Genomic DNA, 15,269 nt, shown 5'->3' on the forward strand with positions numbered 1-15,269 from the left:
TGCTGTTTTTTGGGGTGCATCATTATTGGCTCTGTCTACATGGGGATGGAGGTAACTTTCACTCCAGTTGTCCAGTGCCACACTGTTTGTGCTAAGTTACACAAGAAATGTTCACTGGGAAAAAAAAAGCTTAACAAAAATATTATGTATATTTCCTGGCAGCAGGAAATTATGATCTGGAGGAGCAGCACGTTGCTCCTCCTGGAAAGAGCTTCCAGTTCTGTTTGTGTTTTTTATTTTGGTATTCTAATGCTATATTTAACAGATATATAGGGAAAATATAGGAAATATTACTCAAATCAAAGGTCTGACCATGCCTTCAATAATGTATTATGAAATGCAGGGGAACTTCCAATTACAGTACCAATCATTCTGTAATTTCGCATTTATGAAAGGGAGAGTGAATTAAAAACACTCCCTTGGTTATAATTGCTAAGTGGACTGTATTATTAAACATTTCTTCTGTGGACTGCAACTGGCAGCTGTGCCTGCTCTTGCAGTACAAATTCCACTTTTAGCATGTGTAAACATTAACAATTAGTAAAATACTGAGGAACTTGTCAGCTTCACCATTGGACTGTTAGAGGCTGATGATTAAGCGTTGGAATTACTGTAAAGAAAATTATTTTGGTGAAGGTTCCTGTGTCCCAGATAAGGTGTTAATTATTCAGTAAAGCATACCAAAGTCTTCAGTTAGAATATTGCAACTAAATGCCATTCATATTATTAAACACTGGATTGTGATGTGTTAAAAGTTTCTGAGCACATCTTGTAAAACCAAACGCAATGTTACTGACTTTCAAACCTGCTTTTATGTTAGCTGGAGCTGAGCATGGTATGTTGGAGGCACTAATTTTAGTGCTTTAAAATTTCTGGACTTCCTTTTTAATTATTTTACTTTTCTGAGGAAATGTGTTTTCTATTTGTAGTGTTCCTAACATAATTTTTTTCTTTCCCCCCTGCCACATTTCACTTTGTTGTACACTTTGTTCAGAATTAAAGCTCTTCGGGAAGACCATGCTAGAAATCTTTTGTTTGCAAACCATTAGATAACCTTTGCACCTTTGTGAGCTGCTGAATGCTGAAGGGAAGTCTGTATCCTAAAAGCATTCCAATCTCGTGGGCTTTATTTAATTAGTGGGAAGAAGGACCTGTCACCACTGTTGGTTATTTGCTTTACTTCTGTGCAGTGTCTGAGTCCAGATGAGCCGAGGCTGCTCCAAAATCTGGAGAACTTTGTGTCTCCAAAATCAGAAGCCAAAGGGTATCATGCTCTTGTGCTGATGTTGCAATTTCTAGGAGCAGAGAAAGTGTGATGAAGGCCTTTGTACCTCTGCATTGAGAGTGTTCAGGGGTTGATTTCGTGTGGTGCCTGTCAGCACAAGCTCACCTCGCATGCGCTGTAACACTTGCCTGTGGCTGGGCAGAGAGTGGCCAGTAATTCATCCTGGATCTCCACACATTTCTTTTATGTGTTTGCTCATTTATCCCTTCTGCTTCTGAAAACTGAATGTTCAAGATGTGAGAAACCAGCATGGCTCCTTCACCTATGAACAGGCAGAAACAGGATGTGGAAGAAAATCAAGTGCCGTAAATGCTGTCATATGAGGAAGTGTGCGGTAAAAAAAAAACAGAATTGACTTTGGGTCTTCTGAGTCAGACTGTGGGGCTGTGACTAAAGGATTAACTAACTCTGCTCCACAGGTGAGAGAGGAGCCTGGCACTGCTCTCTGGTACTCCAGTTAGTGCTGATTGGTGTTGCTTTGGATGCTGTTTGCTTTGTGTTTTATGTGTTTCTTTGGTGTGATTGAATTTTATATTCCTTGAGACTGTGTTTCGCTCCATTCATGCTGGATGATGAAATTCCCCTCTTGTGATTCAAAGCCTTACAAGAGTAGAAAACACTCTTGTAGCAGTCACCCCACACAGTTCTTGGATGAAATAGGCAGTGCATCAGTCTCCTGCCCATCACTGCTCCCCTGTGCCTGAAGATTATTTATCTAGGTAGTGTTTAATTGATTCTGCTGGGAAGAGTAAATTTTTGTAACTGGTACTTCTATTACACATGCACATTTATTAGATCTTCCTGATGTTAAATTTTACCCTTCAGTAAATAATAACTTTAACATATTTCTCACACTGCTATTATGGAGCTAAACAGAGCAGTCAATTCACGGATAAAACTTTGGTCTGGTTTTTTGGCTACGTGGGCCAGCTTCTGGCCTGTGTGTGACTACAGTTCCAGGTGTGCTAACTCTGCTTTTGTAGAAAAAATTGTCTACCTCCTGCTGAAGGGTACATCAGCTTGAGAGCATTTTGATAAAAGGTGACACTGGAATATGTGCTGCTGCTGCTTGAACTTCTGGGGTGCACTGGAGCCATCTCCCTTTACATTCCTTCTTTGCATGCTTCCCTTTTGCCCTGCATTTCAAGTTGTTCAAAGGTATTTCATGAAATGGTCAAACGAAATATAGTCTAGTGGAGCTTAATTTTCTGTTCTCCCAGAAAAGTTTTCTGAGATGGGCAGTTAGGATCCTAATGGGATGTAGGTACCTTTCATTAAAGGGAGGAAGCATGTTCCTAAACACATTTTGATTTGATTGGATTGGATTTGGCATTTGTCTTCACTGAAGACAAGAGGGGCTTAAATTCCTTGTCTGCTTTAAAGCAGAGACTTGAATTTGAAACTCCCAACTTCTCCTATGCGTGCTTAGATCACAAATCCATTGAGTATTGCATTTTCCTGTTTCAAAAATAGGCAAAGGGTAGTAGTTGCTTGTCTGGGCAAGAAGCAGGCATCCCCTGTGCTGAGGGGAATACCCAAACCACAGAGATGCACTTTCGTTTTCTCTCACTCAGAGAGTCTACAGCTGGATACTGTGAAAACCAACTTCAACAGCAAAGAGGAGGGGAGATACACCCAGATAGAGAATAATTGGACAGGACTGGGAGGTGGTGTTGAGAGAGGAAAAACCCAACTGCGTGCTAATGGCCACCCGTGGAGGGTGACACCTCGACCATCTTGATCCTATAAGCTGTGCTCATGTTCCCCTTAAGCTTCTATTTTCCCCAAGCACATGGCTTGCAAAAAGACATGCATCCTCTAAGAAAATCCCTTCTCAGAATTCCATCAAATTCTTGGTGTTTTCTGCTGGGCAGCTCATAGTTTTACTGTGAAAAGGGGCAGAAGATGTTGCCATTAATGTGTGATAGCAGTCTTGGAAAATGAAGCAGACAACACTGTGAAAGGTTTGAAGCAATTTAATTTTAAAAAAGTATCGTGGTTTTAATCTTTACTATTGCTTTGCCAGTGTTAAAATTTCAAGGATGTCCAGCATGCCTTCAGTGTTCCTCACATCCAGAATCTCTTTAACAAACTCATTTATAGGAAATAGACACTTTATATCGCATTAAAATAAAAACAAAAAAGACAGACTTTCTAATCGCCTGGAGTCACATTTCAAAACTAGCTAGTCAGGCAGTTATCCAGCAACAACCTCCTTATTTTAAATGTTTTTTCTTAAAAAAAAAGATAAGAAACAGCAGTGACCCAGCACTAGCCTAGTTTTAAATATTAAAGAGATTTTTATCAGTGTAAATTTGAAAAACAAACCAGCTGCCACCACTGGGGTGTTAATGATGTCGGTCAGTGTCCAGCAATGACCTCCTCTTGTAATTCTGTGTGTTAATTCTACAGTCCATAATTCATGGCCCACCAAAAGGCAGCAACAAGGAAGGCTGCAGGCACCAGCTTCTGGCAGAGGCACCTGAAAGGAAGCCTGCAAGCCTGTGGGAAGAAAGGAAATGGCAATTAGAAATAACGAAAGCCAAAAGATGGTTCGAGAAAACTAAAAGGGTGCCTGTGTGGGAGGTCAGTGTGGGCTCGAGAGCATGGTCAGGTTCTGCTGCAGAAATGCAGAGGGGGTCAGTTTTGCTGGTGGTTATTGAGACTGCAGCGGTGGCAGGGTCAGATCCAGCCACTGAACCCTCCTCTCTTCTCTGGGTAAACTCTGCTGGCAGCAGCTCTGCTCATCTCCCCAGGGAGACTTTTCCAGCCTTTGATAGTGGCAGATGCCTCCCCTCTGGATGGAGCCCTGTGAGTTATGTGGCGTTTGGACAGCAGCCTGTCTTTCAATGAGAAATGTCAGCCTAAAGGGAAAAAAACAGGGCACTGAGGGGGCACCAACAAATTAAGGGATAAACCCCAACCTAAAGCCACCTTACATGCTTCACTCACTGACATTACAAGGGAGTCAGGTGTTACTGTTGCCTACTTGCCAGCAAAAAGGTGGGAGAAAAGGGAGAGAGCATACCCAGCCTCCATGGCCAAGGATCCGCTTTGTCCAGTTATTGTTCAAAACATTTCCAAAGCTTCTTATAACACTTTTAATAACATTCCACGTCTGGAAAACACTGATAGCAACCCTGATGATTTAAACAAAACAAAACAAAGCATGAGGACAGAAAATTTATTCTAAAGAGTGGCAAATAAAATACAGAAGTTTAGGAAACTAGTTTAGTATATTCCTTTATGTTTAGTATATTCCTTCCTGAAAGTGTATGTGTACCTGTATATTTCTCTAAATATTTAGGATGAAGACTTTGAAATCTAATTTAGTTTCTGAATTAAGTGATTATCTTTGCAGTTGTTTCAAACTTAGAAGAGCATGACCTGATGAGAGTCATTTATCTCTGATGAATCAGGACAGCAATACAGGACTGACACAGCAATGCCACAGGCTCTCTCCGGAGTGTGAATCCAGCTTTACTGAGGTAGAAGGTGTATATATGTTATGTCCATATATATATGTTCTGTTAAGTTACACAGCTGTAATTAACAATAAGGTAGAGTACCAGACACAGCTGAGCACCTCATGTTGGGACGCTGCTGCACGTCAGTTATTAACTATGCAGGACAACCCTCAGCTCACGGCAGATAAAAAGCAGTTCAAACTAGTCCAGCCATGTTTCTTTGTATGTGCATGGGTAGGTTACTGCACATGCAGAAACATGTTAATCCCACACCAGGCTGCAGGCCTCTCATCATTCAGTTGTGCTTAAAGTCATGTCTAAAGCTACTGTGCCTCTGAGGAATTCTAAATAGCAAGAAACTACTTAAGTCTTTTGACTTTAAACAGCTGTAGTCTGTGGAAACAATTTACTATTTACATTATTGCTTTTCCTTGTAAGCTTTTCCTTGTAAGACCATCTGTTTTGCTTTTCTAGTTTCTGTATAATGATGCAATAGTAGCAATACATTTTTTTATTTTGTGTACAGAAACGTTCTTGTTTATCTAACATGATTTTTAAAAGGATCTGCCAATAAGGTAACTTACACTCGTGCCAGGTGAAGCAGTGTTTCTTCTAATGTCCTGTGGAACCTCCTGTTAAATTCATCCCCAATCAGGGCCAGCTGATGGCCAACATGAGTAGCTGAGCTGCAAGGCAGTCAGGATGTGCACATTAGAGGAGAACCCTGCAACAGCAATTCCTTAAAAGCATTCTGCAAATGTCAGGTACTGTTATTCCCCCAACACTTGGGGTAAACTGGGCACATAAAAGGGAAATGTTACAGGGGTTTTGTTTCCTATTATTTATGGGTTTATTGATTACACATCTTATGCCCATACATAGGAAGTGTTTTGATGTTTTCATAAAAAGCTACATATTTGGCACCTTTGAGAAAGCATGTTGATTCTTTAGGTGTTTCATTTCATTATAAAAGACAATGGAATTCTGGTTTGGGTTTTTTGGTTATCCCACTCCCTCCCCATAAGTCAAAATATTGAAACAGCCCTCACTTCAAACCTTTCAAAATATTTCATCTTACAAAAATGTTGGCTTTGTCATCCAACAGATGTACTCCAGTGAGTTCCACTATGCAGTGTGGGTCTCCAGCTACTGGGTGGTGCCCGGGTACGAACTGACCAAAACCTTAAGACTTTTAGGGAGGTCCTGGGGCATACAGAAACTTGAACAACATCTGTGGCACATCTTAATGCCAAAAACTTGTTATGCTTTCCTGATGAAAATTTCCAATTTGATTTAGCTTCTCTTAGATATGTGTTTTTGTTTTGGCAGACAAATAATATGAATATACATTTTTATTTTACCTCACATTTCTGCTGAGATCTGTTTATGAGATCTGCTGAATAGCAAGTGGGCTTAAGAGCTTAATTCTAGAGTCTGCTTGAAAAAAAACTTGGGCTTGATTTGGTCAGTCCATCAACAAAAAAAAAGCCAAAAGACCCACAGAAAGGAATTTTCACAGATGGGGGAGAAAGGCAACCCCTGACTCTTGTACATAATGTATGTATGGGATTAAGAAAGACCCAAAGCAGCACTGCTAGTTTGTTGTAAGTGGCGCCTAGAGAATTATGTAAAAATGGCTTCTTCAGCTGCTTGCTGTAACAGGTGGGTCTCTAATGAAGAGCCATATCTGTGTCCCTGTGCAAGACAAAAACTTACAGACATTTAATGCAGCATAATCTTGAACAGTCAGAGTTAAGCACTACAGGTTATCTACACTTGCATCTATTCCATTTCCAGTAGCATGCACTGTGATTATTTGGCTTAGCAGTTTTCTGGAAAGTCTGGCACTTTGTACTTGGGGAGGACAGAAGGAGTATTAATGTAGTGTGATACCTGATATCAAACTCCATTTGCTCTGTGGTGTCTGGAATTGTTTGGAGGTTACTGTAGGTTTCGTCTTCTGGTGCTCCATTGGGGTAGCTGGAGAGGACAAAATGCCTGGGGATTCTCCTTATTTCAGACATCTTACTCTGCAACAAGTTGTGAAAGACAACCTCATGGCTTCATGTTATGCAACGTTTTTTCAGTATAGATGAAAATTGTTTAAAGCACTCTTAAATTACTCATTTTACTTCTCCAGTCAGAACACGAGTGTTGCTAAGATAACTACTTTGAGAGTAGTCAAAGGAAAGTTTCAGTGACCCAACAGATGTCCAGCAATTCATACATGCAGCATTTTGATGGCAGCTATTTTATATTGGCTCAAAACAAGCTAGAAGTTGGAAAATCTCAATAAATCTAGTAAGTGTAGACAAGTATAGTTCCTCAGTAGTTCCACTTAGCACAAGATGCTTTCCTACATTGTTTGCAACAGCCTGCCTGGCATTAAATCACTCTAACCCATGGAGATCCCCAGGCAGCAAAGTATCTAAAACAAACTCGAACAGATTTTCCTAAGTCTTTAATTCAGGTCCAAGTTTATACATTTTCTTCAGCTGGAGGCCACCACCAGGGAAATTACAAGCAACTCACCACAGAAATAGAATGTAACAAACATTTAAACCCATTAATAGCTTTCCACATGGAAGAGCAAACAGTAGAAACCACAAAAATCAGCAGAGTTGCTTACTTGTACAATGGGAAAGTTATTCACAACCAGTACCCAGGCTCTGCTCCATATGCACCTCCTAGGAGGGGATTGTCTTCTCCATGAAATAAATGGCAAAATGTAACAGGTTTCAGCACATGTGGCTTGTGTCTAATATTGCAAGCATTTGGAAAACACAGAGAGCAGTGTTTGGAGAGCAGAGCTGATGTTTTCATAGTCATTAGGATTGTTTTATTTGGTTTATCAAGGGAAACAACATCAGAGCTGTGGATGGGGATTATTCCAAACTACGCATGCCCTTGGGCAGGTAACACTTCTGGCCCTTGGACATTTGCTGCAGTGGAAGGCACTCCCTGATGTTGAACTTAATTACAGCTTTCTGGAGATGCTCTGGTTTTATCTGGCATTGGTTTTGGCCAGCTTTTTTGTGGTTTCTTTGCTTCCTGGCTCCATCACTGAAAAACTGATCCCTCTTTTTGATGGAATGATCCTGGACAGCAACGAAGGGGAGTTCTGCTGGCTGGATTTCTTTCTTATTTTAAACACACACTCAGCAGGTCAAATGAATAGAACTCAAATAAAATATTCTCAGAAATTAAACTAAACCAAGCAAAAGATAATATCATAATGCTGCTTGGTGTGAACTTGATTTGCCACATTGCTGCATTCTTGTAAACATTATTAATTTTACACTTGGGATGAGGTTAGGGCCTTTGTGATCTTTCAGTATTTAGATGAAGTTTGTATTTTCCACAAAGCAAAATTATCCATAACTAATGTGTATACATTACTGCATAAGCAAACTCACAAAAATGTGATACTAAATAAATGAAAATATACTTAAAGAAGTGTAGGATCTTCTTCCTGTTTAATGTGGCTGGGGAAAAGCATGCTGCAGATATGTAGATATTATGTGTTACACAGTTTGTAGTTTCATCTTCTGTATTTTTTCCTTCTATTTGGAGCATTTCTGCTCTTCTTACAAAGATGTTTGTAATCTAGGATTTTAAATATATCCAGAGTTCTGAAGAGCTGTGTAGTTTAGTAGTGACAAAGAGAAGCTGGGATCAGGTCTTCTGAATTTTATTGCAACAACTGTGAGGGGAGTTTTGTGACCCAAATCTCTTTCTGAGGGGAAATACTGCAAAGGAACACCTATCTGAACATATTTTACAGGTGAGTTAAAAGGCTCATTTATTTCAGATAGTATTTTTTTTAAAAGAGCCGGGAGTTTTAGGTGCTATATTTGCTTCAAAAGCTGCCCTGTCCTGTTTTAAATGCTTCCCTTATGTATTGCTGTGTGTCTCCTCCATCTGAAAAAATCAGGAACAAAAAGGGCGATGTCCGTAGAGGAACTTTGTGCATTCCAGCACCCTACCTGATTTCCAGATACCCAGTCACCCCAAGGACTTTGTAGCTCTGAATCAGGTGCCAGGGCTTCATCCACACACCGGAGTGAAGCTGCATCCCTTTAAATCAATCCATATTCACTGAAGCAGACACTTGAACGACTCTTCCATTTCCCAGGGGAACATCTAGACCAGTGGGTTACTGGGCGTGGTGGTGGCCAAGGGCTGATCACATTCCCACAAGTGCATCCCTGTCCCTTTTTGGTGCAAAGTCCAATGTGACACTACTGCAGTACGCACTGGGTGACCCAGGGCAGCTCCTGGTTTGAGAACTTCACCAGAGCTCAGGCAGGAGCTCCAAGGCGTCCTGTAGATCCATGAATGAGAAACTGGGAATGGCAGAGCAACGTTTGGAGGATCCCAGGGATGCTGAAGTACTCCCTTGGACATTTAAACTGTCAATTCTCTGGATGCAGTTAATCTCAGTAGGCTGCATAGAGAAACAGTCAAAGCACGCAGTGCTGGACTTTTGGAGGTTAAACAACCCAATTGTTGGGCTCACACGCACAAAGTAAACATCTAGGGATGTAGTGGTGTACTTCTGTAGCCTGTGGGTACCAATGGAAATGTATTAATTGTGTTTCTTCACACCTTAGAAACTTGTTAGAAGTTATCGAGTAAAACAAGTACTATAGTAGATAAAATGTAGTAGGACCAAGTATGAAAAGTCAGCTGCCTCCTGCACATGTATTACTAACTATTTTTAGCTCTCACAATGACATAGTGAGGGAAAAAAATACTAAAAAAAGGTATGTTCTTTTTCTCATTTTTCTTCTTCTTCATTTCTAGACTTGATGCTAGTTTCACATTCATGGGGCCATACAACGGAAATGTCTATATCTGGGTAAGATGAAAACTGTGTCCTGAAAAAGACCTATAATAAGTCAAGGCAGTACAGAACTCAGACATGTAAACAAACCATACAATACCACAACAAAAGCCTAAACTGCAACATATGCTACCTCACACCTGTTACCATGATAATACCTTCCTCCCACAGCCTAAAAAAGACACTGTCGTAGTTGTTGGGTCATGCTCTCCACAGCTCAGCTGCAGCCTCATGTATTGGCTTTGCCCACCAAATTGTCTCAATGCAATGCCCATCCAACAAGGAAGGGCATTATAATGTATTTTACAGGATGGACAGTACTGAGGCAAATGCAGTCTGCTAGGGCCATTGTCTTGGAGATGTACAGGATGGGTCTAATTTAGTTGCAAAGCAAGGCTTAGCAATTATCTTCTTGAGAATTACTTATCTTGAGGCCATTTACTGATTCCTGTCATAGTTTTTAAAATCTGGGTGTATAGATATAATATAGAAATGCACATAAAAGCTACATTAATATGGACCTGTTTTGTTCCTCAGGTTTGGATCTGTGCAGAGCTGGTCAAGAGGAACACACATGACACTCCACAGGCCCTTCTGGTTCTCCACAGCAGGACATGGTAATCTTCTACCATCTCAGCCTTTCCTTCTTTCCCCCATTTATACAGAAAGAAAAGGTAAACTGATTTTGGTTTACAGAAACCAAAGAGGCTGTATGTGTTTGGGAGTAATTGCTGATGATTCAGAGAGTAAATGACCACAACTGAATCCTCCCATCAGCTCTGAGGAGGCATTGGCAGGACCCCATGTCAGCAACAGAGATCATTTCTAAACTAGCAACCAGATCAAAAAAGCTCAAGCTTCCCTGTAAAGCTTTGACTGAGCATGCTTAAAGCTTAGTTTCAATGGTGAAATGCCTTCAGCAGAATAAATAATGTATTTCAACTCAAATACAATACTTAATGTTCTGATGAAAAGACGCCTAGATCCAAATTTTAAAAAACAGCTCTCCAAATGCCTAATTATATGATGGAAATTATGGCAACACAAGTATGATTGAATAATGAAGCATCTTCAGTAGAAAGATTATGTTGACACTATCTTTACTTTGCATAGTCAGGTTGGTTTTATTTGTGAGGGAGTTTTTTAACCCAGCCAAAGAGAACAGAAAATCTTCTTGAAAAAGGAACATTGCTAGACCAGGAAGGCCAGCAGGTGAGCTGGGGAAAACAAAAGGATCTGATATTTGCTAGGAGTCAGTTCAATTAGATTTGCTGTGTTAACAGATTTTAAGACAGGCACAATAATACTTCAGTATAATGCACTGAATGCATTAGTTTATATAATACATCCTTATGTATTTTATAACTTATCTATGTAGTTTTTAAGCACTTTATGTCTTACACATCCAGTCTTACATATTTTATGCAGACGTGACATAGTAAAGCTATAAATAATAACAATATACAATTTACTATGTTTTAAAGCTGGTTATGAAAACAGAAAACCACTATAGATAATCTAATTCCAGTGTTCAGGCTCAAAACTCCCAGAGCCCACCTACATAAATATGGATAGTCAGACAGGATCCCCGTCCTTCACCCCCCATGGTATCAAAGCCTATCTCAAACTGTTTCAGATTCTACCAGCTGCCCATGCAAACTAAATTTAAATGAAAAACAAACAGAGGCTTGGTTGTTTGCATATATATCTCCAATCCATAGCCACCTCTTTCAAAACATGACATCATCCTCACTGCTGTGAGCACAAATCTCTGTGCTATTTTACAAGGACAAGTCTTGGACAAAATGACTACGGATTAAGAGCTAGTTAAGGTTTCAGAGAAACAGAAATATTTGGCATGCAGGAAGGATACACTCGAAAATCCTAGGCATTTTTTGGTTTTGTTTTCTTTAGGTTTTGGGCTCTTCTATGACCTCTGTCAGATGAGCAGCAGTTGCCCGTGACTTCTGGCCCTCTTCCCTTGAAGGTCAGATGCTGTGAGCCACGGGCAGCACACAGCCTGTGGGCACCAGCACATCCCTGCCCCTCCCCTCACAGGGACACCTGCCTTTGGAACCACCACAGCTCGAGGCAAAGTGCTGCAAGGTAACCGTCAGCAACCCGAGTTTCTCTGAGAAAGATGAGAGGTTAAGTCATCCTTACTCATTTTGGCACAGCGCAGGTAAGTTAACCCAGGGTGCAAGGCAAACTCTTAAACCAGTACCAGGTCCAGGAGCAAAGATAAATTAATTCTTTGTCTCCTATCATGTTCTCAGATAGCTTACCATCAGTGACCTTGGAGACTGTTTACACAAAACACTTCTTAATATTGCCTCAAACAGCCATTAAAGGACACTTTGTAAATCTGCAAAATACACACTCTACTTCTTACATTTTACTTCATTTATGCTTTTATGATCAGTAAGTTAGTATGATAATATGCCTCCTCTGTGAATTTAACAGAGGTTCTCTTACGTCAAAACAGGATAGGAATTAAGCATTTGATTATATTTAAACCTAAAAATGTGTTCTTAAGCAAGTTCTGTAAGCTTGGTAGCAAAAGAAATGCATACAGCAGACTTTAAATGGAGGAAACCTTTTAAAGAACAGATATTTTGTATTTCAGTCTCTGCTGAAAATGTTTAAGGGGCTCTGACTGGGTCAAGACTTCAAGAATCTCAAAATTTTTATGTATCATCAGCATTTGCATGTTGTCTGTTAGAGCACTCAGAGAGCACCAGTTCTAACTGTGACTGTAGAGAACAAGAGATTTCCATCCTAAAAAGTTACTTCTGCAGTAAAATATAAAGTATCATTTTCCTTAAAGAGTCTACTGAATACTTCAGTGCTCACAAACCTATTTCAATAGCTTCTAAACTGACACAAGAAACATCAGGTGTCTGCTTTTACCAAAATTAAAACATTAAATTCCCAAGAGGTTCCATGGGAAGAACTAAAAACATCGAAGAGAAAAATATATTGATACCACACTGAAACTATTTCTATTAAAAAAACCCAACTCACACACACATTCTGCCACACTTAGGTTGTTGGTTTTTTGTGATAGCATCACCTATCTCAGGGATATTGCCTCTGCTCTACTTGTTTATAAAGAGTTAAGGTTTAGATTAAGTTGGAAAGATTCTGTTCTAATATTAACATTTCCTTTTCAAAGCATCTTTTGCTCTTTGTACTCTTCTGTCTCACCAACAGGTCAAGATTCTTATACAATAAATAAGAATCTGATTACAATTGTTACTTGAATTGCACAGCCAAGTTGTACGAGGTAAGTATGACAATATATATAGTTCAATAATCTATGAATGAACCATAAAGCTATGGAAAAATGTTTCTTTGTTCACATTTTTTACATTTATTCTAAAATTTTGACTTTTTGAAAGCTCCTAAAATAAATGATGCAGACAAAAAAGTTGGTGGTGGTGTTTAGAAAAGTTTGTGCAATGCTCCTAATTATTAATTACATAGTAAAATTTGAATCCTTTCAATCTAATTGAAAAAAATAAAAATCTGATGTACTTAAGAGACCTTGTTCAACCACCCCATCCACTTGAAGGCTGAAGTACTTGCAGTGAACCTGCTGGCATCCTCAGCAAGCAGATTACAGGATTCATGCCTTGATATTAAATGTAAAATTCAAGGATGCTGGTCACTAAGGTCATAACCTATAAAAATACTGGGGCTGATGCCGAGCTTCAACAGACAAAATAACATTTTCAATTTAAACCTAATAATTCTTATTATTAAAAAGCTGGCACACTTGGGGTAGCTAGGGGCTGCATTTTCCCTCATCTCATCTCATCTCCATAGCACTGCATAGCACAGCAGCCTCACTGTCACCTTGCACCTTCAGCCTGTCCCATTTAGCAGGGACATTTTATTGGACTTGTGGTCAGAAAACTCATCATCATCTACGACCTTTGGTGGTCATCTTCTACAGATGCCTCTGAAATCCCAGTTATTGCTGCCACATTGGGAAGGTGAGAGAAACTGTTGATACCCAAGAACAGTGTAAGTTCCATCTAAGAACTCAAATTTAACTCACTATTTATGCTGTCCTTGTTCTGCACATCAGTATAGAGAGTTAAAATGCCACACTCTTCACAGTTTTACTTAGGCTTCCTGTATTGGATCAAGATCACAGCTCCTGTTCTACTCCCACCAGCTCTTGTTTGCCCATCAGGCTGTTACCCTGCAGAAGTTGAGTGCATTCAATTTTTCTTAGTCTGCCCTGAATGGTCTTATGGTCAATGGCCTAGTGATACAGAAATCATTGAAAATAACTACCACAGACACCTACCAAACAGGTAAAACAGGCAATTTTGTTAAACTTCCTTCAGAGAGATAGAGTCTCTACAGAGATGACACTTTGACCTCAGAAGATATCGAACACCTTGAATAAACATTGATTTTCTTCTTCATTACACTCAGTGCTAACTCATTCAACTGACACGCATTACATGAAAAAAAAAGTTAATGTACCCACAATACGTTCATTCAAAATAACTTTGTTCATGTAACTGTGGCAGAAAATGACAATGGAATCTACTCTGTCTTCTTGTTACACACGTGTCTTTCTGCTACAGCCTTGAGAAGCAATCTCAGGCTAATACTTTCCACCCAAACACCTAGAAATCTGTTTAGTCACAGAACTCTGCATGCTGCTGAAATCACTCCTCGTGAAATGACTTATACATTACAGAGTATACACTGCTTACAGATTTCTGTATCCATCTCTGCTATTGGAGATCATTCCCATTATCAACAGCATCGTTGTAAATGTACACATATAGTAAACGACTTATTCGGGAATATTTTTGTAAGTTTAACACTGGTATATTTTGCTGTATATCTTGGACTTATTTTGAGGGCTTATTTCCTGCTTTGCTAGGAGTGAAAGTACACGCACTCGGCTCCTCATTTGCTTAGAACACCGTAGTTGAGTATCAGGCGCATGGGTGCTCACAGCATCCTTTGGAAGGCACTCTGTCCCTGCCGAGCCGAGCGGCCGAGGCCGGGCGCTCCCCCCGCCCGCGGGCACGGCGGCTCCGGCCGCTCGCTCCGCTGCCGGCGTCCACCCCCGCCCGCCGCGTTTGTTAAATGACATCGATCCCTCCTCCCGAACCGAAGATGCTGTGAGCACCCAGGCGGAGGTGCTACCCGTGGAAACGTCCCGGGACGCGGCGCGGGGCGCGCTGGTGAAGCGGCGGGTCCCGGCACCGCCGGCAGCCCTCGGCGCTCCGCGGCGCTCCGGGACAGCAGCCCGGGTCTGCCCGGAGCGCCCGGCAGCTTCTCCCCGCTCCCCCCGCGGAAAGGCGCAGCCCGCGTCCCGCCGGGACCCCGCCGCTCACCTCGGCCCGGAGTCCCCGCCGCGCCGCGGGCACACAGCAGGCGTCAGCAGAGGGGGCTCCCCGCGCCCCCCGCGCCGGCCACTCACGGCGGCGACACTGCCCGACTGCCCCTTTTGTCCGCCCGCGCCCCGCCCCGGCCCTGCCCCGCCCCGCCGGGGACACCGCCGCTCCGCCAGCCCGCCCGGCCGCTGCCGGCGCCACGGGAAGCGCGGCGGGGGGAGCGGGGCTGGCGGCGCTGTGCGCACCCGCGGGGAGCCGCTGGGCCGGGATGGCCCTGCCACGCTCCGCCCCTCGGTGGGACA

The 15,269-nt window shown here is 41.6% G+C and overlaps 1 protein-coding gene across 2 annotated transcripts; it reads right to left on the reverse strand.

Annotated features, from left to right (window-relative positions):
- Positions 1-3,246: 3,246 nt before the first annotated feature.
- LOC146443879 (uncharacterized) lies at positions 3,247-15,090 on the reverse strand. Of its 2 annotated transcripts, XM_085049009.1 has the most exons (6): positions 14,968-15,083; positions 8,739-9,317; positions 6,646-6,782; positions 5,337-5,438; positions 4,314-4,425; positions 3,247-3,787 (listed from the first exon to the last, which is right to left on the reverse strand). In XM_085049009.1, exons 3-6 carry the CDS (start codon positions 6,774-6,776, stop codon positions 3,692-3,694), a joined length of 441 nt encoding a protein of 146 aa, XP_084905135.1. In that variant the 5' UTR covers positions 6,777-6,782; positions 8,739-9,317; positions 14,968-15,083; the 3' UTR covers positions 3,247-3,691. The 2 variants fall into 2 exon arrangements, with proteins under 2 accessions (XP_084905135.1, XP_084905133.1); XM_085049007.1 differs by lacking the exon at positions 8,739-9,317 and having other exon boundaries at positions 14,968-15,090.
- Between the last annotated feature and the right edge of the window lie 179 nt (positions 15,091-15,269).

This window comes from Lichenostomus cassidix, chromosome 1Aa (genome assembly GCF_008360975.1).
Source record: "Lichenostomus cassidix isolate B80296 chromosome 1Aa, HeHo_3.0, whole genome shotgun sequence".
In the NCBI taxonomy this organism is placed as follows: Eukaryota; Metazoa; Chordata; class Aves; order Passeriformes; family Meliphagidae; genus Lichenostomus; species Lichenostomus cassidix.